General features: G+C 37.9%; 1 protein-coding gene across 8 annotated transcripts in view; it reads right to left on the reverse strand.

Annotated features, from left to right (window-relative positions):
* The window catches only part of arhgef28a (Rho guanine nucleotide exchange factor (GEF) 28a), a 283580-nt gene that overhangs the window by 7931 nt on the left and 247709 nt on the right, over positions 1–27940 (reverse strand). For all 8 annotated transcript variants that reach the window (XM_052019926.1, XM_052019922.1, XM_052019928.1 and 5 more), the window contains one exon: positions 27584–27896. In XM_052019926.1, the coding sequence (XP_051875886.1) occupies positions 27584–27896 (313 nt within the window). The remainder of the gene's footprint in view (positions 1–27583; positions 27897–27940) is intronic.

The following is a 27940-nucleotide window of genomic DNA, read 5'->3' on the forward strand; positions in this document are numbered from 1 at the left end:
GACACAATTCACACACCATTCTCAAATAAAAACAGTGTTTTCTGCTTTTATTTTAGATGTCCAGCATCTGCATTTTTTTTATTTTCACACAGCATTCTGCCTTGCTAATATCATTGCTGGGTCTAAATCCTGGAATTCCGTACTGAACAAGTCTGTGGGAATACTTTCAATGGAATGATTGTAGCTCGAGGACATCTTCTCAAGGGCAATTAGGGATAACCAATAAACGTTGGCTTTACCATCATTGCCCACATCCAGTATATGAATTAAAATAATTAAAGGAAGCAAGGAAGTCAACTACAATTTCTTTTCTTTTTTTAAAAAACTTTCTTTCACTGGTTTAGCAATCTGACACCTTTAAGGTTCTTATTTTTGATGAGGATACAATTAACTTTGCTGTGCACACACTTTAAATAGCACATGCTAATGGCCATTCTGGGTTGCAATTCGATATTTCACAGTCCTGCCTGAACTCGCACTGCTAACACATCATTCACAACCAACTAGTTCTAGGAAACTGCCTTTGGCTTCAAAGAAATTCAGAAATACCATTTAGTTAATTTGTTTGTTACGCTTATCTTGCCTCGATGAAATCATTGAAAAAAGGTTGGATTTAAGTCTCACCTTATCATGTTAATGCATCTCAAAAATTTCACACAATAAATTTCTTTAGAATTGCAGTGACTATTGTGCAGGCAGCCAGCAGAGATGAATGACATGTCAATCTGGGTTTCTTCATGATGATCTTTGAGCTGTGGTATAATAATTGAAGGCAGGGTGTACATCCAATTGTTCTATCAATCTACTAACTTCACTTTTCCAGTGTAGTAGCAGTTCATGTTCAGTATCAGGTACCATCTTGTTTTCTCTTGCAGTGAAGGATTCAAAGATGTATATATATCACTGACATTTTAAACTAAATTGTAGGAGTAGTCCATTTTTATAAGCATGGCTTATTTTTAAACTCAACATACAAAGAAAATGAAAGAAATGAAACCACTCCCTACTTAAAAAATAATGGAATGACATAATAAACATCTGTTATCTGTGCATCATGATGCTAAACCAATTCTACCATCCCCTAATGAAACAGAAAAACCAGCATAGTTGGTTATGAATAATTGTAATAGTTTTATAAATCCAAAGCCTAACTACACTATACTGCCCAGGACCACTTTTAAAGGAAAATTGATCATGCCCCCTTTGAACAATAATTCATTTTACAATATCTTTATTATAAAAGCTGCAGAGAATTTCCAAAGCAATTCATTTCATTTTTCCTGAAACTTTTATGCTGTACAACAGCCATTTTTTTAATATCTTACCCAAAGTCTTTGTGTGGTACATTGTTTTTCATAGAACCCTGTCAGGAAGGATTATACTGTGTAAGTGTATTACATAAAGTCTATCATTTCAGTGTTAGGCATGATCCAAAATAACAGCTTAGTAAGTGTAGCTGCTAGAAATCAGCTTCTATTAGAATACCAAAACCAGAAGAAGCAGTTTTCTGAAAACACTTAACAGATTAATAGCATCATTGCTGGCACAGAGAGGAAAGTGTAACATGGATCCAAAGTGTTGCAAGTAGAAAACAACTTGATAATACTGAAAAGTCATCTCTTGTACAATTGATAAAATGGTGCTAAACTACTGCCAGTCAACAATCAAAGTATAATAAAAGCATTGCTACCAAAAATCAAGCATAGTAAAAGCAGGATTTTAACCAAAATTATCAGAATACCAAAACAAAATGGATGTGACTCTATACTGAGGAGATTTTCTAATAAAACCTGTAATGTTAACTCACTGTTCTTTCTCCACAGTTGCTGCCTGACCTACTGAGTATTTTCCTGCATTTTCTTTTATTTCAAATTTCCAATTATTGCGGTCTTTTGTATATCACATATCTGACATTGTTCCCTCTTTCCTGTGTCCTCATTCACCTCCTTTTATCTGCTGCAGACAGTCCAGCTGAGATTAACAAGCTTTCAGAATCCTCACTCTGTTAGCACTAGCATCGTCTGTGTCATTCTTTCATTCTTGGTCTCCACCCTACAACATACATTCCCTTTTCTTCTACACCCCGCCCTGCTTCTCTGAAACAAAACACCTTTGGTTTCCAACTTTTCCTATTTTTCATAGAAGTTCATCAACCCTCCACGGATACTGCCTAACACATTGTGTATTTCCAACATTTTCTGTTTTTATTTCAGAGTATACTTCGACTGAAACCTATGAATTTCCAACTATAAATTACTGAGCCATTAGGAAATCTACTTATGGTGACAGTGGAGTGTTTTATAAAATAGTGATGGAATTACCTTCTGCTTATCAGTTCCTTGACCTCATCTCAAATATTTATCAGATTTTCTTAGAAAATAGAGGAAGATTGAATCTAAGCCAGATATTAAATCAATCTGATCAATCCTATTCCTGTGTTTCCTTGTGACGTATTCTCTCTCAGATGTCCATCAATCCCCCGATTCCCCTGTCATCCACCCACACTAGGGGTCATTTACCAATTAAGCAACCAGCTCATATTTGGGCTGTGGGGGGAAACCAGAGCCCCCTGAGGAAATCCATGCAGTCACAGGGAGATGGTTTTAACTCCACACAGACAGCACCCAAGGTTAGAATTGCTGGAACTATGTGGTAGCGGCATTAACTTCTGTGCCACTGTGCTGTCCTACAATTAATACAAAATACTAGGAAAGAGAGAATATTTGAAAAAAAAATCAGTTCTGAAAAACCTAAAATTGAAATGTTGGATATTCAAAATTTTCTCAGGTACACAATTCTTTGTGTTACATTTACTCATTTGAAAACTGAAGAATAAAATCTATCATGTTGTATATTTTGTTTGATAGAAGCTAGCAAATGTAGGGATTGTGGCATCAAATCAGTTTCTGCTTCAGGCATTCAACTAAGAGTTGATTCATTGTTTCAAAGGCAACATCATTGATTTCTGTCCCTTGTGTGTTCATTTATCAGCAACTTCTTTGGATCCCTTTCACTTTATGCTGCTGGATTATTGATCAATGTGTAGTGCAGATATCTACCCACAAGGTGTAAAAAGAGTACTGTACTGTGCCACACTTTTATGTGAGCAGAATAGGAATTTATTTTTATCCCTTTGAAGAAGCTGATGAGATGAGATATGTGACTTCAAAGCACATGTATTGATTTTTAATGTAGATCAAAACAATTATAGTGCAAATTCTCAAGAAATGTGACTTTACAGAAACTGCCAAATGGTCCAGATTTTATTTACTTATTCTGATTAGACGGCAGAGGGCAAAGCTCCACTGGTTTGCAAAGGAATTGTCCAGGATTACAAAATTGAAAACTACAACTAGGCTGTGGAAATTGTTAACAAAAGTCTCCTACTCATTTCATTTGATAGTGATAGTTCACCATATATCAGGCAACTCACTTAACACCCACAAATACATCAAGTGGTTTAGGAATAATCAGACATTAAACCGGCTGGTGACCATAACCTACTGAATGAATTACAATGGAAAAGTAAACATTAAAAAAATTAAATATATGGATGCAAGAAATATGAACTAAAGACATAAAATTCTGAATTACTCAAAAGATCAGGCAGCAGCTGTGCAGAAAGAACATTATACTTGAATTTACCACAAAAAATAGAAACATATCTTGTAGATTTATGAAAATGAATACTAAACTTGTTAGAAGCTAAAATTATATATATTACATCAGTGACAACTTGGCACACATTTTTAAGATATATCAGGGTATTCGGTGTTGAGGCAGGGAAGAAGAGAGGATTTTAGATGTCTTGATGGATATCTATTAAATTAGATTTTACCATTCAAAATAACACATAGCCAATGAAAATAAAAACCACTGATGTTGTAAATCTGACATAAATTCAAAGGATCTTCAATCAGAAACATTTACTCTGTTTCTTTTTCCACAAATGGTGCCTGACCTGTTGAGTGTTTCTAGAATTTTCTGTTTTCATTTGATATATAACTCACACTGCACACTGATAACCTAGTTCAAAGAGGGGTTTCAACTGCCCCAGCAGACTGCATGTACTGTGAATTATTGAACTATCATCCCGGTACTGAAGAAAAACAAGGTAACATGCCTTTATGACTACCAACCAGTGGCTCTAGCATCCACCATCATTAAGTGCTTCAAGAGGCTGGTCACGGCACGCATTAACTCCAGCCTCCCAGACAACCTTGACCCAATGCAATTCGCCTACCACCGAAACAGGTCTATAGTGGACGCCATCTCCCTGGCCCTACACTCATCTCCGGAGCATCTGGACAGTAAAGACATCGACATTAGACTCTTGTTTATTGACTACAGCTCTGCTTTCAATACTATAATTCCAAGCAAACTCATCACCAAACTCCAAGACCTGGGACTCAACACCTCCCTCTGCAACTGGATCCTTGACTTTCTGACCAACAGACCACAATCAATGAGGATAGGCAACAACACCTCCAGCACGATTATTCTCAACACTGGTGCCCCACAAGGCTGCATCCTCAGCCCTCTACTCTACTCCCTATATACACATAACTGCGTGGACAGATTCTGCTCTAACTCCCATCTCCAAGTTTGTAGATGATACCACCATAATGGGCCGTATCTCAAATAACGATGAGTCAGAGTACAGGAAGGAGATAGAGAGCTTAGTGACATGGTGTCATGACAACAACCTTTCCCTCAATGTCAGCAGAACAAAAGAGCTGGTCATTGACTTCAGGAAAGGGGGCGGTGTACATGCACTTGTCTACATCAATGGGGCTGAGGTCGAGAGGGTTGAGAGCTTCAAGTTCCCAGGAGTGAACATCACCAACAGCCTGTCCTGGTCCAACCATGTAGAGACCACAGCCAAGAAAGCTCACCAGCACCTCTACTTCCTCAGGAGGTTAAAGACATTTGGCATGTCCCCTTTGACACTCACCAATTTGTATTGATGCACTATCGAAAGCATCCTATCTGGATGCATCACAGCTTGGTATGGCAACTGCTCTGCCCAGGACTGCAAGAAACTGCAGAGAGTTATAGACAGTCCAGTGCATCACAGACACCAGCCTCCCCTCCATGGACTCTGTCCATACCTCTCGCTGCCTTGGTGAAGCAGCCAGCATAATCAAAGACCACACCCACCTGGGTCATTCTCTCTTCTCTCCTCTCCCATCAGGCAGAAGATACAGGAGCCTGAGGGCACATACCACCAGGCTCAAGGATGGCTTCTATCCCATAGTGATAAGACTATTGAATGGTTCCCTCATACAATAAGATGAATTCTTGATCTCACAATCTACCTTGTTTGACTTTGCACCTTATTGTCTACCTGCTATGCACTTCTCTGTAGCTGTGACACTATTCTGTACTCTGTTATTGTTTTTACCCTGTACTACCACAGTGCGCTCTGTACTACCTCAATGCACTGTGTAATGAATTGATCTGTACGAACGGTATGCAAGACAAATTTTTCACTGTGCCTTGGTACAAATGACAATAATAAACCAATACCAATACTATCAAGAGCACATGGAGAATCCCTATTCATCTCTAGGAAGCTCCTTGAGATCTTTTATTGTTTGCATGATTTATTGAGAAAGGTAGATGAGGTGTTGGTTTAATGTCTAGTTGAAGGTGGCCCAAGCTTTAGCACTGATACATCCTCATGCTCAGGATCAGGCTTACACCCTCGAGCTTTTGGTTGAGTGGTAAGTATTGCACCAACTAAACCAAGCTGACACGTGTGTGTGTAAATGCTAAGGCCACTTTCATGTACTCTTGATGGCATGGAATACATTTGGACCAAATCAATCAAAACAATGCAGGAGAATGTCTGTAGCATCTGTAGATGGCATCTCATCTCATTGCGTATACCTGCTTCAACTACTGGAAAATTACCTAAGGAAAAGTAATCATTGAGAGAAAATATTTTGTCCTCTTTTCTTGATGTTAATTATGAAAATATATGAGAAGAGCTTTAGTTCTCCTCAACAATAGTCCAAACACATACACTGCAGGCAGAATTCATTAGTTAATAATTCAGGAGTCAAGGAGCTATTACGGCATAAAAGGAGTCCATTCAGCCAATCAACTCTGGCTCTCTGAAGAGTAATCCAATCAGGCCTATTCCCCTTCTTTATTCCTGTGGCCATACTTATATTTCCTTCTACCTATTCTTTGGTCATCTCTGCTTTCACCTCTATCATTTTCCAGAAAATTCTGAGCTTTGTCAACTTTGCTTTTCTATTTCCAGTGCCATTATCACTAATAAAATCAGCTAGGTCAGGTTAGCCATGGGATCTTCAGGGAATACAAATGAATAAACATTTTGCCTCACTACTATCTTTTTCATTTGTGCTGCATAATCTGTGCACAGGGAGAGGCTGGGATATGCTTTAAGAACTAAAATGAATTGTAAATTAATCAAAAAGTTTTAGCATTCTTGCAAGCTAATCTTCTGAAGTGCACAAACTGAAAGCATCTGCTCACCTGCAAGTTATCAATCAATTAATCATTAGTTATGTTTAATAACTTATTGCACTGGTTGCTCCAAGTTGTCAGATGTCACATGGTGACATCTAAGAACTATTTTTTTTCCAAAATTCCATCAATCATAAAGGTAAGCAAATAAAGTGCATGACAGGGGATTAAAACCAGAGGGAAACAGTGGTTCAATGGGGGAAAGGGGAGTGCTAAAAATTTAATCCACATGGAGTCAAATCAGTACTGGTCTGACATAACCACAACCTCCCATTCCACCATGCTGAGAATAATCTGCTTCATACCAGCACTCATCTGGAACACACAATTCCAACACTACGTACTGGAAAAGTTATACAGGGTAATGAATTTGTAATCCCATGGTCAGACTACTGATCTGGAGACACAAGTTCAAATCACAGCATGGCATTTGGTACATTTAAATTCAATCAAATTAATCTGGAATTAAAGTAATAGGTGACCATGAAACTACTTGGGTGTCATAAAAATAATTGGTTCCCTAATGTCCTTTAGAAAAAAGCAATCTGCCAGAATGATCTAGTTTGTGGTTGGGCAGGCACAACTCTACAACTTACTCATGACTGATGTAAAAGCAAAAATACCCCGCTCAGCGATTCAATCTTCTGTAAAAAAAAATAAAACCAGAAATACTTCAGCAGGTTAGGCACATCTATGGAGAGAGAAATAGATGTAATGTTTCAGGTCAATGACTTTTCATCAAAAGTTGTAAACTACTGAGAAAAACTTTTACACAAAAAGACAAATCTAATTTGGTCAATGGCTAACCAGTTCATCTATTCCTAATCAGCAGTGAGATTTTCAACCTCACTGGTTTGAAAAGTAATAGTTTTCTTCACTCAATGTTTTCATTCACCTCTTTTCCCCAGAAGCCACGCCACTTAAGTGGTCAAAGCCCACACTGAAATCTTGTGTCTCCGAGATCCTACAACCTCAAATACAACCTTATATGCCTTAATCACTTTGCCCATGAAAATGTGAAAATGGGGTGGGAGGGGGAAGGGGTGGGGGCTGTAACTTTGTAGCTTCCTAACCTCAAGATCATTGCAGTCTGCTGGCACTGATCTCTGTTACATCTGTTTTCTACACGAGAGGTGACTTCATCTACTTTTCCTTCATCACACAGGAGTAGGCAGAGCAGGACCAAGAATTTGTCTGCATTGTAGGCTTCTCCAAAGTGTAGCCCTTCATAGACTGTACTCAGTCCTTCAAAGCCTCCATGACAACTTCCTGCCAGGTACATCTATCTGTGATCCAGGAAGGAACCTGTGGGACCCTGCACTAAAAAACATGTCTCCTGCAGGCACTGCTCTTCACCAGCTTTTCCAGCTTCTTGTGACCATAGAGTGCTCCCATCTCTTCTCATCACTGTAACTTTTATTCCTTCATCAGCAACCCTCCTCTGTTGTTGGGAGAGTCTTGCTTTAATAGTGATGTTTCTTCTTAAGAATTTCCTGGAAAGATTGCTCCTGTCATGCTATATTGTATTGACTGTATATCAATAGAAAACGCTCTCTAAAACCAGTAAATCTCATTTCAGTGTAGTGTTATCCAGGGAAACCCAACAAATGCTGCTCTGTGAACCTCATTTTTGAAGTTCTCTCTTCTCATGTGACTTTCACAAACAACGTTAGGGTGACCAGAATGCTGGTTTAATGGCAGAAGTATGGCTTGGAGCAATTTCTGATGTTTAGAGGCATTGAAGGAATTGAGGGGAGTGTGTGGAAGTCTTCGGCATACATGTGGAAGTAGACCCCACACCTGTGGTTGATATTTCCCTACCCTTATCTTTTTTTTAATTTTTGAACCCATGCAACTATTTGTTTTCACATGATTGGTGTTTAATCAAGCTATCCTTGAACTGGCAGCTTTTTGATTACATAAATTTGGAAAACTGTTTGTTAGGTTTTGATCATTCCCAAGTTGGTGTGTGACCCTCACATGTAAAAAAAAGCAATCACCCCTATAAAAAAGGGTTAATTTTTAAATTAAAAAAAACTGAAAATGCTCACAATACACAGTAGGTCAGTAGTATCTGTGGAGAAGGAAATATCCAGCATTTTCTGTTTTTATTTCAGACATCCAGAACCTGGACTGCTTTGTATTATTGATTAACTTTAAAAAAATGGTGAACCTATCCTACAAAAACTGTACTTGCGTGTGTTTATGTACAGAAAATATGCACATATTCAAGGCCACTAAAGTCCCAAGTAGAAATTTCATTGACAGTAGTGCTGTAATATCTATTCAGCCAAAGAGTAAAAACAAAACTTGGGTCTTTGTGGATGAGGGTTTTCCACAACTCTGCTCTCTGTATTTTATAATCTCTAAGCAATGTGTTCACAAGATAAACACAAATAAAGCAATGGTTTGAACAGAGATTGTTTCTTCAACTCCTGAACAGAAATACTCTCAAACTGTCCCCAGATGGCACCTATCTACAGAACAAGATAATATTGAATTCTGCACTGGTGTTATTGAAATATTGTCAGGCCTCAAGGTCACAGATGTGGAAAATTATTATGGCTGAGGAAGGAGGAGACAATTTTCCATATTAGTTACTGGGTAGGAGACAGAACATCTTTGTATTCTCCAATGCAATGACTTACAGCTTACTTATTGAATACTTACTAATATACATACATTTATAATGGGGACACAAAACTCCACCAGTACCACATCACTCTCCTGCCCCAGCCCCAAGCTCTCAATGCTCCATCAGGTCTTTCTCCTCCTTCCCCTGCCCCTAGTTGTGATTAGTTAGAAGAGCTAAAGTAGGGCTCTGCATTTTTCTACAGAGAAATGTTGCTTCTTTCCCCTCTGCCAATCATTTATCTTGCATTAGTCACCTCCATATGTAATTAGGATGACACAATGACCAAGAGTTTCCAATTTAACACAATCTGGAACTAGCAATGAACTGCACTCACAACTGTACTAATTTTACAAAGCTCATGTACATTTGTTCAAACATTTGTATATCAGCAAATATAAAATCTCTCAAAATGCAATTGTCCACGTGTTCCTCGATACCTGTTTTTATTAAAACAGCTGAAAATTGGTTTATTGTACAAAATAAGAAATGTTAATGCATCCAATCTATCTCTGGAATAAATCAGTAGTAAGTAACAGAAAAGTGATTTAAAATTCTATAACAGGCCATATACTGGTTACAACTGGTTACTTGTTTAGTAAACTAACAGAAGAATCTTTTGAAGAGATTTTTTAAAAGGCATCTAATAGTTATATTCAGTATGCATAGCATTTTGAATTGCTTCTAAGAACCCAGATTAATTCATATTCATTTAATGTAAGCAATATTTAATATTATGCATGGAAATGTTCTGAGCTTTTTCAATTACTTTCTTTGGTAAGTTCCTCTGATATTAATGAGTTTTGTGCACTTCATGTTTTTATCTGCATTGTGTGACCAAGTTCAACCAAAATGGGATACAGAAAATGGGAGTAATCATATCACAGTCTAGCAATCAATATTAAACATTAAGCAGTAAAATAAATGATCCGTTAGAGCTGTATAAAAGTACCAAATTTCTAGACACTATTATATTGCAATGAGTTTTAATGGGCTCAAAATTATTCTGAGGACAACTGACACAACCTCATTTTCCTAGTTGCCAGGGTAAAGCAGTTCCTTTGTTGCATTCTGCTCCATGTATTGGACTTGCCAAGTTTCACTCAGTTTGATGCTATAGCTGATAAGGCAGGTTCAGCTTGCCACGTTTGACTATGGTTGTGTTTTTCATGAAGGGCAGTGCCTTTAATTTGTGATTGAAAAATAAACAAAAAATCTACATTTTTGGAACTTGAAGAGTATTGACAATCAAACGCAGTCAATGAATTATAGTTTATTGCTCCATAAGATACCTATGCCTAGAAAATGTATCTCTCATATTTTTGGTGCATTGATGCAATGTTTCAATGAGCACTTGTGCCAAATCATATCCCCTCAAAAGTCATGAGATTTGTCAAAAGCAACAGCTGGTATGACAAGTGAGAGAGAAAGAGTTTCAAAAAAATTGTCTGATCTGCTGAGACCTTTATTGCAATATTAATTTTATGTGTGAAAAATTCAAATGGTAGGAGCAAGAAAGAAAAAATACACACTGCGACTTCAATTTTTAAAACAGTTGTACTTTGACGTTGGAGACACAAGAGACCGCAGTTGCTGGAATCTGGAGCAACACACAATCTGCTGGAGGAATTCAGTAGGTTGAGCAGCATCTGTGGGGGGAAAGGAATTGTCAATGTTTTGGGTTGAGACCCGGCATCCAGACTGAGTTTAGAGATGGAAGATAGCCGGTATAAAGAGAGGGGGAGGGGTGAGGCAGGGGCCAGTAGGTGATTGGTGGACCAAGGAGGGGTGAAGAATGATGGGCAGATGGAGCCAGGTGGGGAAGGGGGCAAAGTCAAGTAGGGAGACAGGTAGGTGGATGATAGATGACAAAGAAAAAAAAGGGTAGATGGAACTGGGTGGGAGAGGGCAGGGTGAAGGTGGAGACAGCTAGAGGGTGATAACCAGGAACACAAAGGCTATCAGTGCTGGAATATGATAAATAAGGAAGATGATAACAGGAACCATCAGGGGAGAGTTGAAGGGTAGATGGGACCAGATGGGGAAAGGGATCCGGTGGGTAAAATGTGTGGGTTGTAGGTGGATGGAACAAGGAGGGGGAGGGGAATGAATTTGGGAGCTGGAGAGGGGCATGGGAAAGGGGACAAAAATAGGAGGATTGGAGGTGGATCAGAAGTGGGGGGGGGGGAGGGTGGAAAACACAGAAGGTAGGAGTCAATCGAAAACTGGAAAATTCAATGTTCATACCATCAGGCTTGTAGACTACCCAGGTGGAATGTGAGGTGTTCTTTCTTTAGTTTGTGTCGGGCCTCACCCTGGCAGTGGAGAAGATAGAGGATGGACAGGTCATTCTGGGAATGGGAAAGAGAGAAGAAATGGCAATACAACTAGGTGCTTGGGATGGCCACTGCGAACAGAGAGCAGGTGCTCTGCAAATCTGTCACCTAGTCTGCGCTGGGGAGCACTGAATGCAGTAAACGAGGTTGGAGGAAGTGCATGTGAATCTTAGCCTCACCTGGAAGGGCTGTTTAGTTCCCTGCAATGGTGGCCAGGGAGCAGGTGTAAGAACAAGTGTTACATCTCCTGTGGCTGCAGGGGAAAATGACAGGGATCAAGGGGAGGTGTGAGGTGGGTGGGAAGGGATTAGCAGAGCGGAGAGTCATGGAGGGAGTGGTTCCAGCTGAAGGTAGAAAGGGGTGCGAAAGCTGGCGAAAATGACGAAGGATGATGAGTGAATAGGGTAAAGGGTGAGGACTGTGGGAACTCAATCTTTGTTCAGTTTGGAGGGAGCTGAGGTGAGAGCAAAGTCAAGAAACAGAGGAGATGCTTGAAAGTATAACATCCATGTTTCCTGAAAAAGGACATTTCAGATGTCTGGAAATGGAAGGCCTCATTTTGAGAGCAGATGTGGCAGAGATGGAGAAATTGGGAGGAACGGATGGCATGCTTACAAGAGTCTAGGTGGGAAGAGGTGTAGGCTAGGTAGCTGTGCGAGTCAGTGGGTTTATAGTAAATGTCAGTGGATAGTTTGTTTTCGATATGGAGACACAGAGATTCAGAAAAGGGAGAGAAGTATCAGAAATGGTCTAAGTGAATTTGTGAGTGGATAGAAGTTAGTAGCAAAGGTATTAAAAGTGATTAATTCTGCATGGGTGTCCATAGCCCATCATCCTTCACCCTTTCCTTGGTCCACCAATCACCTTTTGGCCCCTGTCTCACACCCCCCCCCCCCCCCACCGCTCTTTTATACTGGATATCTTCTCTCTCCACTCTCGATCCTTTTGCAGGGCCTTGACCCGAAACATCAACAATTCCTTTGCCCCCTCACAGATTCTACTCACCCACTGAGTTCCACCAGCAGATTGTTTGTTACTGTACTTTGACAATGTTTGTTCCCTGTCAGAGAAATATGATGAATGAATCTGGAGGGATAAGAGGTTCTTAACAGGGTAGATGTGGAGAGCTTGTTTCCTTTTGTGGGAGAATATAGAAGGAGGAATCACAGCTTTAAAATAAGTGGGCATCCATTTAGGACAGATGGGGCAAAATTCTGTCTCTTAGAGTTTTGAGAGTCTTTGGAGCTCTCTTCCTCAAAGGGCAGAGAATGGCTTTATTTCTCTAACAAGGTGAATGACTTCACATTTTTCCACATTATATTCCATTTGCCATGTTCATGCCTCTCTGTGTCCTCTCTACATTAATGTCTCTGCAGCCTCCTCATAGATCATACTGCCATCCAGATATGCATCATCAAACTTACATAAATTACACTTAATCTTCCCATCCAAACTATTGATATGGATTGCGAATAACTGGGTCCCCAGCATTGATCCCTGAAGGACCCCACGAGTTACCACCTCCCAAGCCATTGGTTTTTGGATATTAAGGAAATTAAAGAGTACAGACATAGTGCAGGAAAATGACATTGAAGCAGGAGCTCAGCCACCACTTTAGTAAATGACAGAGCAGACTCAAGGGGCCAAATGACCTACTCTTGCTCTGCTTCTTATGTTCTTATGCAACACAAACATGACCCATGTTTTCCATCTGTTAACCATATCTTAATCTATGCTAACATATCATCCACAATCTCATTTGCTTTTAATTTTGCTCAATAATTTCTTGTTTGGCACCATACTAAAGGCCTTCTGAAAAGCTAGATATACTATATTCACCTCAAGAAAGCTCAACAGATTTGCCAAACACGATTTCTCTTCCATAAATCCTTGATGACTCTGACAATCCTATTATTATTTTAAGTGCTCTGTTACCACTTCCTCAGTAATAGAGTCTACCACTTTTCTTCTACTGATGTCAGGCTAACTGGTCTGTAGTTCCCCACTTTCTCTCTCCCTCCTTTCTGAAATACTGGGGTTACATTTGCTACCTTCCAGTCTGTGGGAATCATTCCAGAAACTATGGAATTCTGGCAACCAGAATATTCACTATTTTCCGCAGCTACCTCTTTCAAAACCACAAGAAGCAGGTCCTGGAGATTTGAAATAAAAGCAGAAAATTCTGGAAACACTCTGCAGGTCGGGCAACATCTGTGGAAAGAGCAACAGAGTTTATGTTTCAGGTCAAAAAGACCTTTTCAACTCCTAGGGACCTATTGGCTTTTAGTTCCATTAATTTCCTTAATACTATTATTTTTGTTTCTTTCAATTTCTTACTCTCTCTAGATCCCTTGGCCTCCACTATTTCTGAAAATTTATTTTTGTTTTCTTCTGTGAACCAAGACACATAAATAGTATTTGTTCAATTTCCCTGCCATTTCCTGTTCTCCAATATAATTTCTCCTGTTGTCTGTAAAGGACTCGTATCAACTTTTGCTGATCTTTTCCTTTCCACATTTCAATAGAAGGTTTTACAGTCCGTTTTGATGTTTCTCACTAGATTACTCTCACATTCTTCTTTCCTTTTCCTTGTCAATTTCTTCATTCTCCTTCAATGAATTCTGAAATTTTCCCAATCCTCAGGCTTATTACTTTTTTTGGCAATTATAAGCCATTTCCTTTGATGTAATACAGTAGTCTGCCACTATGCCTTTGGGGTTTTTATATCTTAAAGTGACATATATGTATAAAGTAAATATTAACCATTGAAATGCTTGTTATTGCTGACATACTGTCATAACTTTTCATGCATCTTCCCAATCAACCATAACCAACACATGCCTTCATAATCTGCTTCATTTAGATTTAACACTCTAGTTTCAGATTGAACTAAATCACTTTCAATCTTAAAAAAAATCTATCATATCACGATCATTTTTCCCCAATAGCCCTTTACCACTAATTTACCCTTTCTCATTGAACCATACTGAATCTTAACTAACCTGTTCTAATTGGCCTTGTGGTCAAGGGCAGATAGCCTGGGAGCCTACCTCCTTCATCCTAAATAGGGTTCCAAAGGCCTTAATAATGGACACTTCCACTTTTGGAAACCAAACTGCATTTGGGAGAGAAAGGATTTTCCTTCTTTACTTGGTCTTTCTCTCTTTCATGTTTTCTAGCCATTGAGTGTGGGAATAATGAAACTACACCAGCAAAAGGAGTTTAGTTGGGACTACCACAAACGTTTAAGTGGGAATAACAGCACAGTGGCCAACCACATTCTTTCTGTGAGCACAGGCATGTCTTTGCATAAGGACGTCATACTCAATGTGAAACATAGTATCATTACAAGTATACGGAAATGCCAATCATATTTAAAATTCCAATCAGTTGAATACAATAAATACATAAAAAATACAATGGAATTTCTGGTCCACCGTAATAAAATAGGTGTAATAGGTGTGTACAGGGTTCAACAAAAATAAAGCACAGTATATCATTATTTACAAAGTTTGTGCATGAGAGCATTATCCCATCATATCATAGTCAGGTTTTTATTTAAACAGAATTCAATGGTTGTATTGATAACATAAGAGAACTATATATATATATATATATATATATATATATATATATATATATATATATATATATATATATATAATATATATTGTTCTCTTATATATTATCTCTTATATATCTATATAGATATAGAGATATATAGATACATATATACACACACAAACACTTTAGATCCATACATTATGTAGTTAATGAAGATTGGGAAAACTTCAGAATTCGGGAAAGGACTGTCAAGGCATTGATAAGAGAAAATAGAATCCAAAAGTAGTCCAGTGAGAAACATAAAAGCAGATTGTAAAAGCTATTATAAATATGTACAAGGGAAAATGTTAGCTGAAGGTAGTATAGCTCTCTTACAGACAGAGATGGGAAAATTTGCTTTGGGAATAAAAAAAATTGGCAAAGAAATTAAACAATTATTTTGTGTCCATCTTCACTGAGGAAGATATAGAAAGTCTCCCAGAAAGAGTAGAGAGCTACAGGCCTATACTGAAAGAGAAATTCTACAAAATTAGCATTAGTAAAAAAAATTAGCATTAGAAAAATGAACGAGACCAAAAGACAATAAACCTCCTGGGCCAAATGACCAGCATCCTAGAGTTCTAAAGGAAATGGCTATGAAGATAGTAATTAGAACGGCTTTAGAATCTTCCAAAATTCAATAGGTTCTAGAATAGTTCCCACAGAATGGAAGACAACAACTATTTAAGAAAGGGAAAGAGAAAACAAGGAAATACAAGCAGTTACCACCTGGTTAAGTGGTAATAAAAAAAAAATGAAATCGTTATTAAAGAGAAGGCAACAGGGCACTTAAAAATAATAACATGATTTGGCAGAGTCAACATGGATTTATGAAAGGGAAATTATTTTGCCTATTTTTATTTAAGTTGTAACTGGCAAAATAGTAAAGGGCAAAATAGTGTATGTGGCGAATTTAGACTTTCAGAAGAACTTCAAAAGACAACAGAGAAGGGATTATTAAACAAAATTACAGCACACAGTACTGGAAGAAGTATAGCAGCATAAATTAAGGATTGGTTAGTTGAAAGAAAACAAATAGGAATAAATGGTCATTTTTGGGTTGGTAGGTATAACTTGCAGGATGCTGTAGGATAATGTTCATAATTAATATCAAGTGTAATATATCCAAGTCTGCTGATGATACAAAGCTGGGTGGCAGTATGGATTGTGAGGAGCCTTCAGAAAATATAGATAAATGAATGGAAAAGGGCAAGTAAAATGTAATGTGGGGAAATGTGAGGTAATCCACATTGGTAGGAAAAATAGACATGCATGTTATTTTTTTTAAATGGTGAGAAATTGAAACATGTTGTTCAGAGGGATCCTTGTACATGAATCACCAAAAGTTAATATGCAATTACAATAAGCAATTAGGAAGGCAAATTGTATGCTGGTATCTATTGTAAGAGGGTCTGACTCCAAGAATAGAGAAATTTTGCTCCAATTATTTAGGACCTGGATAAGACTGCATCTGCAGATAAGACTAGAATACTGTGTACAGGTCTGGTTTCTCTACCTATAGAATGATATACCTACGATAAAGGGAGTGCAATAAAGGATCATCAGATTGATTCCTGGGCTGGTGACTTTTACATTTAAGGAGGTACTAAGCAGATCATCCACAGTCTTTTGAATTTAGAAGAATGACAGCTGAATCACTGAAACATGCATAATTCTTGTGGGGGTTGATAGGTAGATGCAGAATTGATGTTTCTCTGGCTGTGTCTAGAACCAGGGGTCACAGTCTCAAAAATAGGAGGTTGGCTATTGCGGACAATAACAAGAAGTAATTTCTTCCACTACAGGGTGTTGAATCTTTGGAATTCACTAACCCAGAGGGCTGTAGAGAGTCAGTGGCTAGGAACTGTATATGAAATTCAAAAAAAAACCTACAGATGTGGGAAATCGGACATAAAAACGGAAAAAGCACCTGGGAAAGAAAAACAGTTAACATTTTGGGTTCAGGACCCTTATTCACGATTCACTGGATGTAGGGTCCTGCACCCGAAACATTAATTCAGTTTCTCTTCTCACAAATGTTGCTTGACCTGCTAAGCGTTTTCAATGTTTTCTGTTTTTAGTCTAGTGGCTCAGTATGTTCAAGGCAAAGATTGATTGATTTTTAAATATCAAGGTAAGCTTGGGATATGGGATTAGTGCAGGAAAAGTGGCGCTGAGGTAAAAGATCAGCCATTATTTTATTGTAAGTCAGAACAAATAGCCTGTGCCTGTTTCTATTTATCTTCTTATGTTTATCATAAGGTGAAAATATTACATAAACTATGATAAGGCTAGAAAGAAATTCAGACCATGCAACCTGATAAAGGTCTAAAGTATATATTAATAATTAATTCTGAACTACAAGATGTTAATCAGACAGAGATGCCCTGGGAAGTTACCTAATTTAAAAACTTACCTCATCACTGGAATGTGGTGCAGTGTGCACTTGATAGAAACTAATCCCTATTAATTAAACAATTCTGTTTTATTGAGCTATCAGATTACAGGTGCAGGGACCACAAAACAACAATAAATGACATTTAAATGACATTTCATTAGCACACAAAATGGAGTAAGGTGTTGATATACTATAGATCAGAACATTGATGGAACAAGAATGCATAGAACAGATCCAAGTCAAGAATTTTGTTTTAAAGTACTGATAAATGGAGCATAATATGTTTCCCAACCTAATAATATTTAAAAACTACATTATTACAGAAAGCACTTTCTACTGTACAGCAGATGAAGTGACTAATTTGATCAAATTTAATTCCTGTAATGGAAGCTTTAAACTGCAAAGACGAAGCCATAAGCTGATGACACATCATATGGTACTTTGAAAATAATAAAGTGCATGTTAATTTGATCATTCCAAGCAAAGAGCAGATGGAGCTATTTAAGGAATTTAGTTCCATTACCCATTTCTCAACAGTTAGTTGCTGTGGGTCTGCTTATATTCTGCACACTTAAATTAAATAATATCTTCACATTGTTGGTAGTATAGCTGTCAGTGGTGTTTCAAGATAAAAATACACCTATAATTTCAAAACTTCAATCAACCCAGTCATTTGTGTAACCTGAGACACCACAACAGGAATTGGCTACCAATAGGTTCCTCTAAAACAATTACATAATCTTCTGAAATCAGGCCAGTTTTCCACTGTGCCTGTATTTTATTTACGAAACAGAATTAAAAATCCGTACCCAGAAACTTAGCTCATTCAAAGTACATTGTGCAACCATAAAAATAGTTCTTGGTCCAGCACCTTCCCAGATTGCCATTAAGCTTTGCAAAAGTTACACACAATGATAATGATCTGTGTTTTGAGTGTGTTTTGTTATCTATACATTTAAACTAACTGTTGTTATGATTTGTGACAGAAGAATTAAAATATTTGATTGCAAAAGGCAATACTTGTGCAGATCTCTACTCACTGAGTGTGAGACCTTATATCTGTGTCTATTTTCAGTCATACAACATTCTCAACATTGTCCTCACATCAGTACAGCAGAAACCATGTCTGCCTTAATGGAATCCTGGCTGATGTACTGCTCTACACAAAATTCAGCCACCCAGGTCCTAACTTGCACCAATTCTATATAACCAGCTCTCGTGAGCTTATGGATCTACACAGGCTCTTGCTTAAGTAAGACTTCAATTTTAAAATTCTCATTCTTGTTTTTACATGCTCTTACTCTCCCTATCTCTATAATCTCCTCTTGCCTGGTATCTATGTGTTCCAGTTCTGGCCTCTTGAGCACCCATAAATTTAATCAATCCATGACTGGTGAGGTTGCTTTTGCTGAGAGCCCTTCTCTAAATCTCACTACCAGCCTTCAAAACCTAACTCTTTGACCAAACTTTGTCATTCATTCTAATTTTTATCTTTGTTTGGTATTAATTCTTTGTTTGATAATTCTCTTGTGAAGCCTTGGTGCTTTTTTTTTGCTGTGTTAAAGGCTCGATATACATGCAAAAAAACAAAATGATGACGTCCTGATGCAGGGTCTCGATCTGAAATGTTAACCTTCCCTCTGCCTCCATAGATGCTGTTTGACATGCTGAGTTCCTCAAGCACTTTTTTTGCTCCAGATTCCAGCATCTGCAGTCTCCTGTGGCTCTAGATACATGGTTCAACTAGAAGGTAAAGATCTCATTGCACTCTTTGAAAAGAAAGGAATTCATCCAATGTTTTGAGATCAGCCCCCTCCCCCTCAATCATGATGACCATATCATTCATTCCTTGGAATTTCTAGGATCTTGCCACATGATGAGAGCTGCTGTGTTTGCCCATGAAACAATAGCACTCAAAATAAAACCAGTTATTGTGCATGAAACATTTCGGGATGTTTCTGTGAGTGAAATTCAACAGTTTCTTGAGCAAAATAGTAAAATGGCAGAGGTCTCTGGTGGGTGTTGATATTATTGTGGGATTAGGGTGGAGTCCTCTAAACCAGAGGATTTAGTTTAGAGCATAAATAGCAAGTGGTGAATTTGGGTAGGGTGTTGGGCTAAATAAGGACAGAGAAGCTATGGTGCATAGTTAACTTCACTAGCATCTAGAGGGGTAAGCTATTGATCCAGAGATATGCGGTTTGAATTCCAGCAAAGCTGTTGTGACATTTAACATCAATAATTAAATAAATCTGGAATAAAAGGTTAGTGTCAGTATAAGGAGCTGTGAGGTTAGCAGAATGTCACCTAGTTCACTAATGTCCTTCAGTGAAGTGAATCTGCCACCTGTATAGACTACAGTTGACTCCAGACTCACTACTGTGAAAGAATACTGTCTGATACACTTTATCAAGCCACTTAGTTCAGTCAGGGATGGAGAACAAACACCAAGCTTGTTTTTGACGTCGAAATCCCATGAACAATTTTTTGAAAAATATCCTTCCTGCAGGTCACAAAGCAAGAGATTTGTAAAGATTTAGAAAATAATCTGTGAGGGAAGGGGTTGCTAACGAAGTTCAGAAGGGACCAACAACAAACACAATCTGATGTAAAATGAATACAGCAGAGTCTGACTTTATTTATGGTGGGGCTAAAAGGGCCATTAGAGAAGATAAGAGCCTCCAGATGATGAAACAATGGTTAACATTTTAGCCTGATGAAGGTGATGTAAGAATTGAAGTGGTCGATATTGAAGAAACAGCAGTAGTGCTTTTAGTGATAGAATAGGATGATAGCTTTGAAATAGCTTTGAGAGTAAATCACTGAAATTATTCCCTAATCCAGTTTAAAACCTGATAGACTTTTTTTTAAAATGTACCTTTCAGGTTATTACTTATGTAATGCCTATTAAGTTTTGGATTATTTGATACACATTCTTTTCTGCAGTGGTGGAATGTCGCTACATTTGTTTTGTAACACACCTTTGATTTTGCATTAATTTATATTAAAATGAGTTCACAAACACTGTTTTGCAGGACATGTGATCATAAAAGGAGCTGCAGGCAAGTATTTTTTGCAGAAACACAATCGCAAAAATATCTTTATACAGGTGGAATTTTCTTAAGGAGAACTAGATCTATTTAAAGCTTTGTTTTAGAGTATCCACCTGAAAGATATAATGAAATGACATCCAATCAAAGTAACAGCTTTAAAATATAACGTGCTACTGACAATAGGCATTAACTGAACCATTTTTTTTGGCTACGGGGAATTTATTTCTTTTCATTCAGCATCATTCCTTCAATTGCTGAAAGATCAAACATGTTTCTTCACACACCCACTAATTCTCTCACTCTCCACACCTTTGCCACTTTTAGCTTTGTGGGAACCTGCCTCAGGCTTTTCACACATTAGTTTCTGATTGACTGCATCCAAGGACACTGGCACTTTTGCAAGCTATTTATTTTAAAATGCAAGCTTAATCAGGCTATTCATGGTACTTAATGAACAAGTGTTTAATCAAAAGGCATAGAAAATATTTAACTTAAAGGATCAGATTTGAAATATATGATTAACAAATAATAATTCACATGTAAATTCATGAAGATGTAGGTCTGTGCAATAAATGCTGGCTTTTAAACTTAACTAATATTACTGTTATTGTTACAGGTGCTCACACTGTACGCAGATATGCACCTACAATGTCATAGGTCAATCTCATGCCTCTGAAGCCAAACTGGTGAACAAGGAGGATGTGGCCAGATTTAAATACAGCAATATATTCTCATTCATTGTGGTTTCTATTCTTGTGATTTTTAGTAGGAACATTGAGTCATAGCACAGTAACTATTACCGAAAGGGTCATGAACAATGGGGTGTCAAGGAACTAATGGTGAATTTTCTTGTGGCTCCGCTTGCTACATTCATTCAGTTGAAACTTGTCTGTTCACACAATTGGGCTTTCCACTGAAACTATGTTGATGAAACGTAAGAAATCCCAAGGATAATCACCCTCATTAGGTTTCCACTCAGATGGAATAATACTGGTTGGCAAAGGCCACTGAGTTGAAAAGAGTGAAGTAGCAACAAATTTCTTAGAAAGGTCTTTAAGAGATCTTAGCTTCTTCATCAGTTGGCCCAGTAGCTTACATAACTCTGTAATATTTAATTATAAACAATTTATAGATCTGGTTAATATTTAAGACTTATCTCCAGTCAGTTATGGTCAGCACTTATTTTAAGTAAATAAAGTTATCACAGTTGATGACAATTTTATTTTGATCCTGACAGTATCAATTACTCAAACCTCATAACATGGCCATTCTGTCCACTGATGCTTATGCTCTGTGCAAGCTCCCTCCCACCTAATCACCCCTAATCTAATCCCAAAACTGTTTCTTTAGCAGTATAAGATTTGGAGTAGGCTGCTTAGCCATTCCAGCCTATTCCACCTTTCACTAAGATCGTACCTCCAAATGCCTGCCCTTTCCACATATTCCATAATACCATTGGTTAACAAAATTTATTAATTTCATAATTAACAAATAACATTTGTGGAAAAGGTTCGAAATTCGTATCACACATTTCTCCTGCGGAATTTTAATCTAGCCTCAATTAATTACATTTTTGCTAGTTTGCCCACAACTCCTTAACAAACTCTGGTTAAAGATGATTCTCCTGAATTCCCTTTTGGATATACTATTATATTTCTAGGCCCTTATCACCAATGGGAATGTCTTGTCACAGTTTACCCAATCAAACCCTTTCATGATAATAAAAATCTGTACCGAGTCAATGGCCAATTCTTTTCTTTCTTGTGAAAAGAGGTCCAGTGTATTGAATCTTCCACAAAATGTATAACCTCTCAATTCTGGTAACATTGCAATAAATCTTTATTGCATGTTTTGCAGCACCTTCTTCTCTCTTTTGTAATGGAAATACCAAAATACTCACAGTGCTTCAAATGTGGTTAAACCCAGGTCTGCACAAATTTAAAATAACTTTCCTGCTTCTGAATTCTTTCCTCCAGTAATGAACCCAGTACTTTGCACCTTTTTTAAACAACCTTATTACCTGTGATTTCTAACCTTCAGTAACTTGTGTATCTGTTCTCCTGATCCCACTACCCCTCAACATAATCTATAAACTATTTTGTACAGTAATGAAATATGTAAAATGAACAAATGCCACTCATAAGAGTTATTACATATATGATCTCTCTAGGAACTGCTGGTTTGGATGTCAAATGCCTTAAGAGACTGATTATAGATTGCTTTGCACAATACAATTTGGCCTGAAACAGGTACCACAATCATAGAAAATTTATGACACAGAAGGAGACCATTTGGCCCATCAAGTCCATGCAAGTCAAAAAGAGCTACCCAGCCTAATCCCATATTCCCACACTAGGACTGGAGCCCTGGAGGTTACAGCTCTTTAAGAACACATCCAAGTAATCTTAAAACATGATGAGGGTTTCTATCTTTACTCCCCTTTCACCCATTGAGTTCCAGACCTTGACCACCCTCTAGATGAAAAGGTTTATCGTCATCTTCCCTCGAATCCTTCTCCAATTACTTTACATTTATGACCCCTGATTTCAATACTCAAGCTGAGGGAAACAAAATACTTTGTTTACTCTCTGAAAACCCTTCATAATTTTATACGTCTCATCTTTGGCTCCTCAGTTCCAAAGAAAACACTCCTAGCCTAGTCCATAATTTCTCCCAGCTAAAATTTTCCAGTCCTGGCAACATTCTCGTATATTTCCTCAATGCCCCTTCCAGTGCAATCACATCTTTCCTGTAATGGATGACCAGAAACACTACTCTGGCTGTGGTAATAACTAGTGTTGTATACAGTTCCAGCATAACCCTCCTGTTCTTACATTCTATGCCTCGGTAATAATGGGCAGTATCTCACGTGGATTTTTAACCACCTATTGACCTGTCTTGCAGACTTGAAGGATCTGTGGACATACACTCCAAGGTCTCTCTGTTCCTCCACATGTCTCAGTATCCTCCTATTTATTGTGCACCTTCCAAAAATATTACCTCACACTTCTCCGGACTGAATTCTCTCTTCCAGATTTCTGCCTAAACAATGAGCCTACTTATATCTCCCGACATTCTAAAGCTTTCCTCCTGACTGCCATTAATGAAACTAACCTACCTTACTGTGAGATAGTTAACTATTTTTAATATGAGCATCTTAATTCTTCAAATATAGTTAATTTCTACAAAACTGCTAAAGACATTTACCTTTAACAACATCATCTTTACTGTAATGTTGTGCAATAGATTATCCACAAACAAGGGTTATATCCTGTTCTAGTTTTGCAAGTGAATTCTTTTATGCAGGTGCAAGAGACATGCAATTGGTACAAAATTAGAAATGTGCAAATAGAAAATTATAGAAGATCCAACAGTTCTCGTCTTGCATAAAAGAAAAAGAATAGTTGGCTTGTTATGGTAGACTGAATTACATTCAAATAGTTAGGGTTATTACACAATGTTCTTCTCCATATATTTTTATACAGATGAATTGTACCAATAATTGAGAAGCATCATAATGATTTTAATTGGAGGTCAAGTGGAGCATAGAAATGCTTAAAAAAGCTTGCCACTCTGAGAAGGCCAATAAAGACATTAATACTTCATCATCAAACAAAAATTACTTCATCTACCAGCTCTGGAAGTCAAGCTGTAATAAGCACTCAAAATGACCATAATGGAAAGATTAATATTCCATTTTCTGCTATATTTTCAACAGTTTAAGTATATATTGAAAAATGAAAAAGACATTGCAGTGAAAATAAAATATTGTGGAGAAAATTAAAGAAGTAATTTTAACCTATTTTTATGTAAAGGAATTTAAGATATGCAAATATAAATAAGTAAAATGTTAAAACATTTAGTATTACAATACTAAAGCTATTCAACATTTGCATCAACATATGGATTTGTCTTTTATCAAGGATGCGTGGAAAAAAAATCCAGGGTGTCTAGGATACCCTGGGAATTGTGATGACCTAAATGTTAAAAGCTCAGCTATCAGATGTGGCTCTGAAAGAAGTCATGTCACATTTGATCTGTTTGTGAAATATTCTTATATTTAAAGAATTTCCAAAGGCTTGGTGGCCTTCAGCTCCAACAGGTCAACCAATTAAGTCTCTCCCAGCCATTCAAGACTTAGCAAAATTGATTCTGTCCCTCCAATCAAATCTTGTTTTTGATTCTAAAATTTTGCTAAAATTGAATAATACGTACAAAATCAATTACTCCCAGGTAATTGACAAGTTCTCCAAGGTGTGTCCAAGTTCTTGCGGAAACATATTGGCAGCAGTTTTATTTTTGAAAGTGTGTTCTATCCACAGATAATTCAACCTGTTAAAGATTGGTTGGACCATCTCAAAAATTGACAAAACTGCCAACTTTCTGATTCACTCCCAACATTATATAGAAAAAAATTCCATGAGAATAGTATCCTCTTAAGGCACCAAATTTCAGATGGTTACAAAGTGAAAATGATTGGATGAGTTTTGAGTTAGGCAATATGCCATTGGCATGTGCAACAATTCAGCATGTGTTCCATGTGGTTGATTTTTCATTCATTTTTAGATTTTTCATAATCTGTGCAAGGCCAACATTTCATAGACTCAGAGTCATAGAGTTATACAGCATGGACACAGGCCCTTTAGCCCAACTCGTCCATGCTGACTGTGTTGCCCAGTGAGCTAGTCCCATCGGCCTGCATTTGGCCCGTAGCCCTCTAAACCTCTCCTACCCATGTACTTATCTAGATTTTAAATGTTGCTAATATGCCCACCTCAACCACTATTTCTGGCAGCTCATTCCAAATACACACCATCCTTTGCATGAAGAAGTTGCCCCTGACGTCCCTTTTAAATCTCTCGCCTCTGATTTTAAACTATGCCCTCCTGTTTTTAGCACCCCCTCCCTGGGAAAAAGACTATGTGATTTCACCATGTCTATGCCCCTCATGATCTTATATACCTTTATCAGGTCACCCCTCAATCTCTTAAGTTAAAAGGAATAAAGTCCTAGCCTACACAACCTCTCCTTGTAACTCAGGCCCCCAAGTTCAGGCAACATCCTGCTAAATCTTTTCTATTGCCCATCCCCAATATTAATTGTAATTGCCTTAGCATTAAAGTTATAGAGGGGGTAGATTTTTTAAAAGTGTGTCCAGGACAGCTATTTGATGTAGATGGTCCTACTTTAGAAGGGCTAGTACTGGACCTACCTTTAGGGAATGAAGCCAGGCAAGTTGCTGAAGTGTCTGTGGATGGACATTTTGGGGATAGTGAATATAACTTTGTAAGTTTCAAGGTAGTTACAGTAAAGCACAAGAGTGGTCTGAAATTAAGGTGCTGAATTGGGGAAGGCCAATTTAAATATCATAAGACAGCACCTAGCAAAAGTAGACTGGGAACAGCTACTTGCAGATAAATATACAGCCAACAAGTAGGAGTCTTTTCAAAGCAAAACAGTGGGCACTCAGGGCCAACATATTCCTGTAAAGGTGAAAGGTAAGGAAGGCAAGTCCAAGTAACCCTCAATATCAAGGGATATCAAGCATTTGATAAAGGAAAAAAGAAATCAGCTGGCAGGTATAGAATACTGAACGGGATACCAACCAAGCAGACTGCTTAATCCTGGGCAGTGTCAAATTTGAGTTGTTGGCTCTGCACTCATACAATCAAGTCGACAGTATTCCATCGTCTTCCTGCCATGTCTTCCATATGGTGGAAAGGCTTTGGTGCATCAGGAGATGAGTCAATTATCACAGGATACCCAGCATCTGTCCTGCTCAAAGCCACAGTATACATGGGGCACTTGAAATAGTAATGAGAAGCTTGAGCCCGTGCATCAGGACAACACAGAAGCCCCACATAACTAGCAGAAGAAGAGCACCATCTCGCAAACTACTCAGCCACTCACACCACCAAGCACCTTTTGTCCCACCTGCAGAAGAGTATGGGGTTCCACATTGGCCTCAGCAGCCACTTCAGCACCCGCAAAACCAGAGTGGAAGGAAGTTATCCTCAACCCCAAGGACCTGCCCAAGAAGAAGAACATTTATGCAGCTGGTCCACTTGAATTTCAGATCAATGGTGAGCCACAGAATGTGGATAGAAATACCATTGAATGCCAAGCAATGGTGGTTAAGTTCTCTCTATCCACTGAAGGAAATATAGACTAAGGGAGTTCTTCCAATATCCAGATCAACAATCACTCCTGGACCCATGACAAATCAATATCTGTTGCTGTTCATGGAATCTTGCTACATGCAAATTGTCTGCTTCAGTTGCCTACAAAACAATAACAACCGTTTTTCAAAATAACTAATTGATTGTGAAGGAACATCCAGAAGACATTGATTGAATTGGAAAAGAACAATTCAATTAATCAGATGAGTAAATAATGCTGGATGAACTCAATTCCTAATTAATGATAAGCAGTACTACTAATAAACACTATGGCAAGCTCAGGAAACTCCAATCTGACAGATATAAACTTCAAATATGCAAAATACAGTTTACGATAACACTGTTCTTTAGTATAGGAGAGGCAAAATCTTGCTACTGATGAGATATAGTTCACTCTATGGCAAACCACACTAAGTTTTCCTTTTCCTTGGTCTTTTCTATATAGGTATCCTCTTTTGTTAGAAAGGAAATACAGTACAAATCATTAATAATACCACAATATATAACAACAGAAAACATATGATCATTGAACACATCTGCAGATCGTCCCACAGGGCTTCACAGTTAGTGAAGTACTTTGAACTATTCATTGTTGCAATGGAGGCAAATGCAAAAGCCAATTTACACTCAGTATAATTTTAATGACCAAATAATCGGTTGTATTGGTGTTCAGTCAAAGTACAATTTCAACTATGTTGGCGATGGAGGATGTACAGGTGAAATATAGGCTAGGGGATAACCACTATCTATGGTTGCAGGCAAAATATGTTTTCCCTTCTATTTAAACATGTTGTCCTAAGTGCTTTCCTCAAAGTTATGATTCAGAATAGAAAGGTAGGGCACACACTGGAATTGTGAATAATTAAAAGGTTATTTTCATGTACCTTTGTTTTTTTCTTTGTTTCCTTTGGAGAAACTTGCTAATTTTGTTGGGATTTGTTGCTGGACGCTTGCAAGTTTCAGGAGCTGGTTGGTTGTACTCAGAAGCTGAACCGGAACATCATGCTTCAAGTTCTCATTAATCCTAACAATGGACCCCAGGGAGCTCTCCACCTTGTGAGACTCCGAAAATGTCCGAACGCTGTTTGCTCTCTGGTGGTTGTTCAGAGAATACTGGAGTGCAGCCTCATTCACAAAAATGGATGCTGTATCTGATAGTGTGCCACCCAAGCTTCCTGTTCGAGAGTGAGTGGAGGCCTGAAGGAATTAAGACATTTAAAATGAGAAAAGTAATCAGTGAT

Source organism: Pristis pectinata, chromosome 7 (genome assembly GCF_009764475.1).
Source record: "Pristis pectinata isolate sPriPec2 chromosome 7, sPriPec2.1.pri, whole genome shotgun sequence".
Lineage (NCBI taxonomy): Eukaryota > Metazoa > Chordata > Chondrichthyes > Rhinopristiformes > Pristidae > Pristis > Pristis pectinata.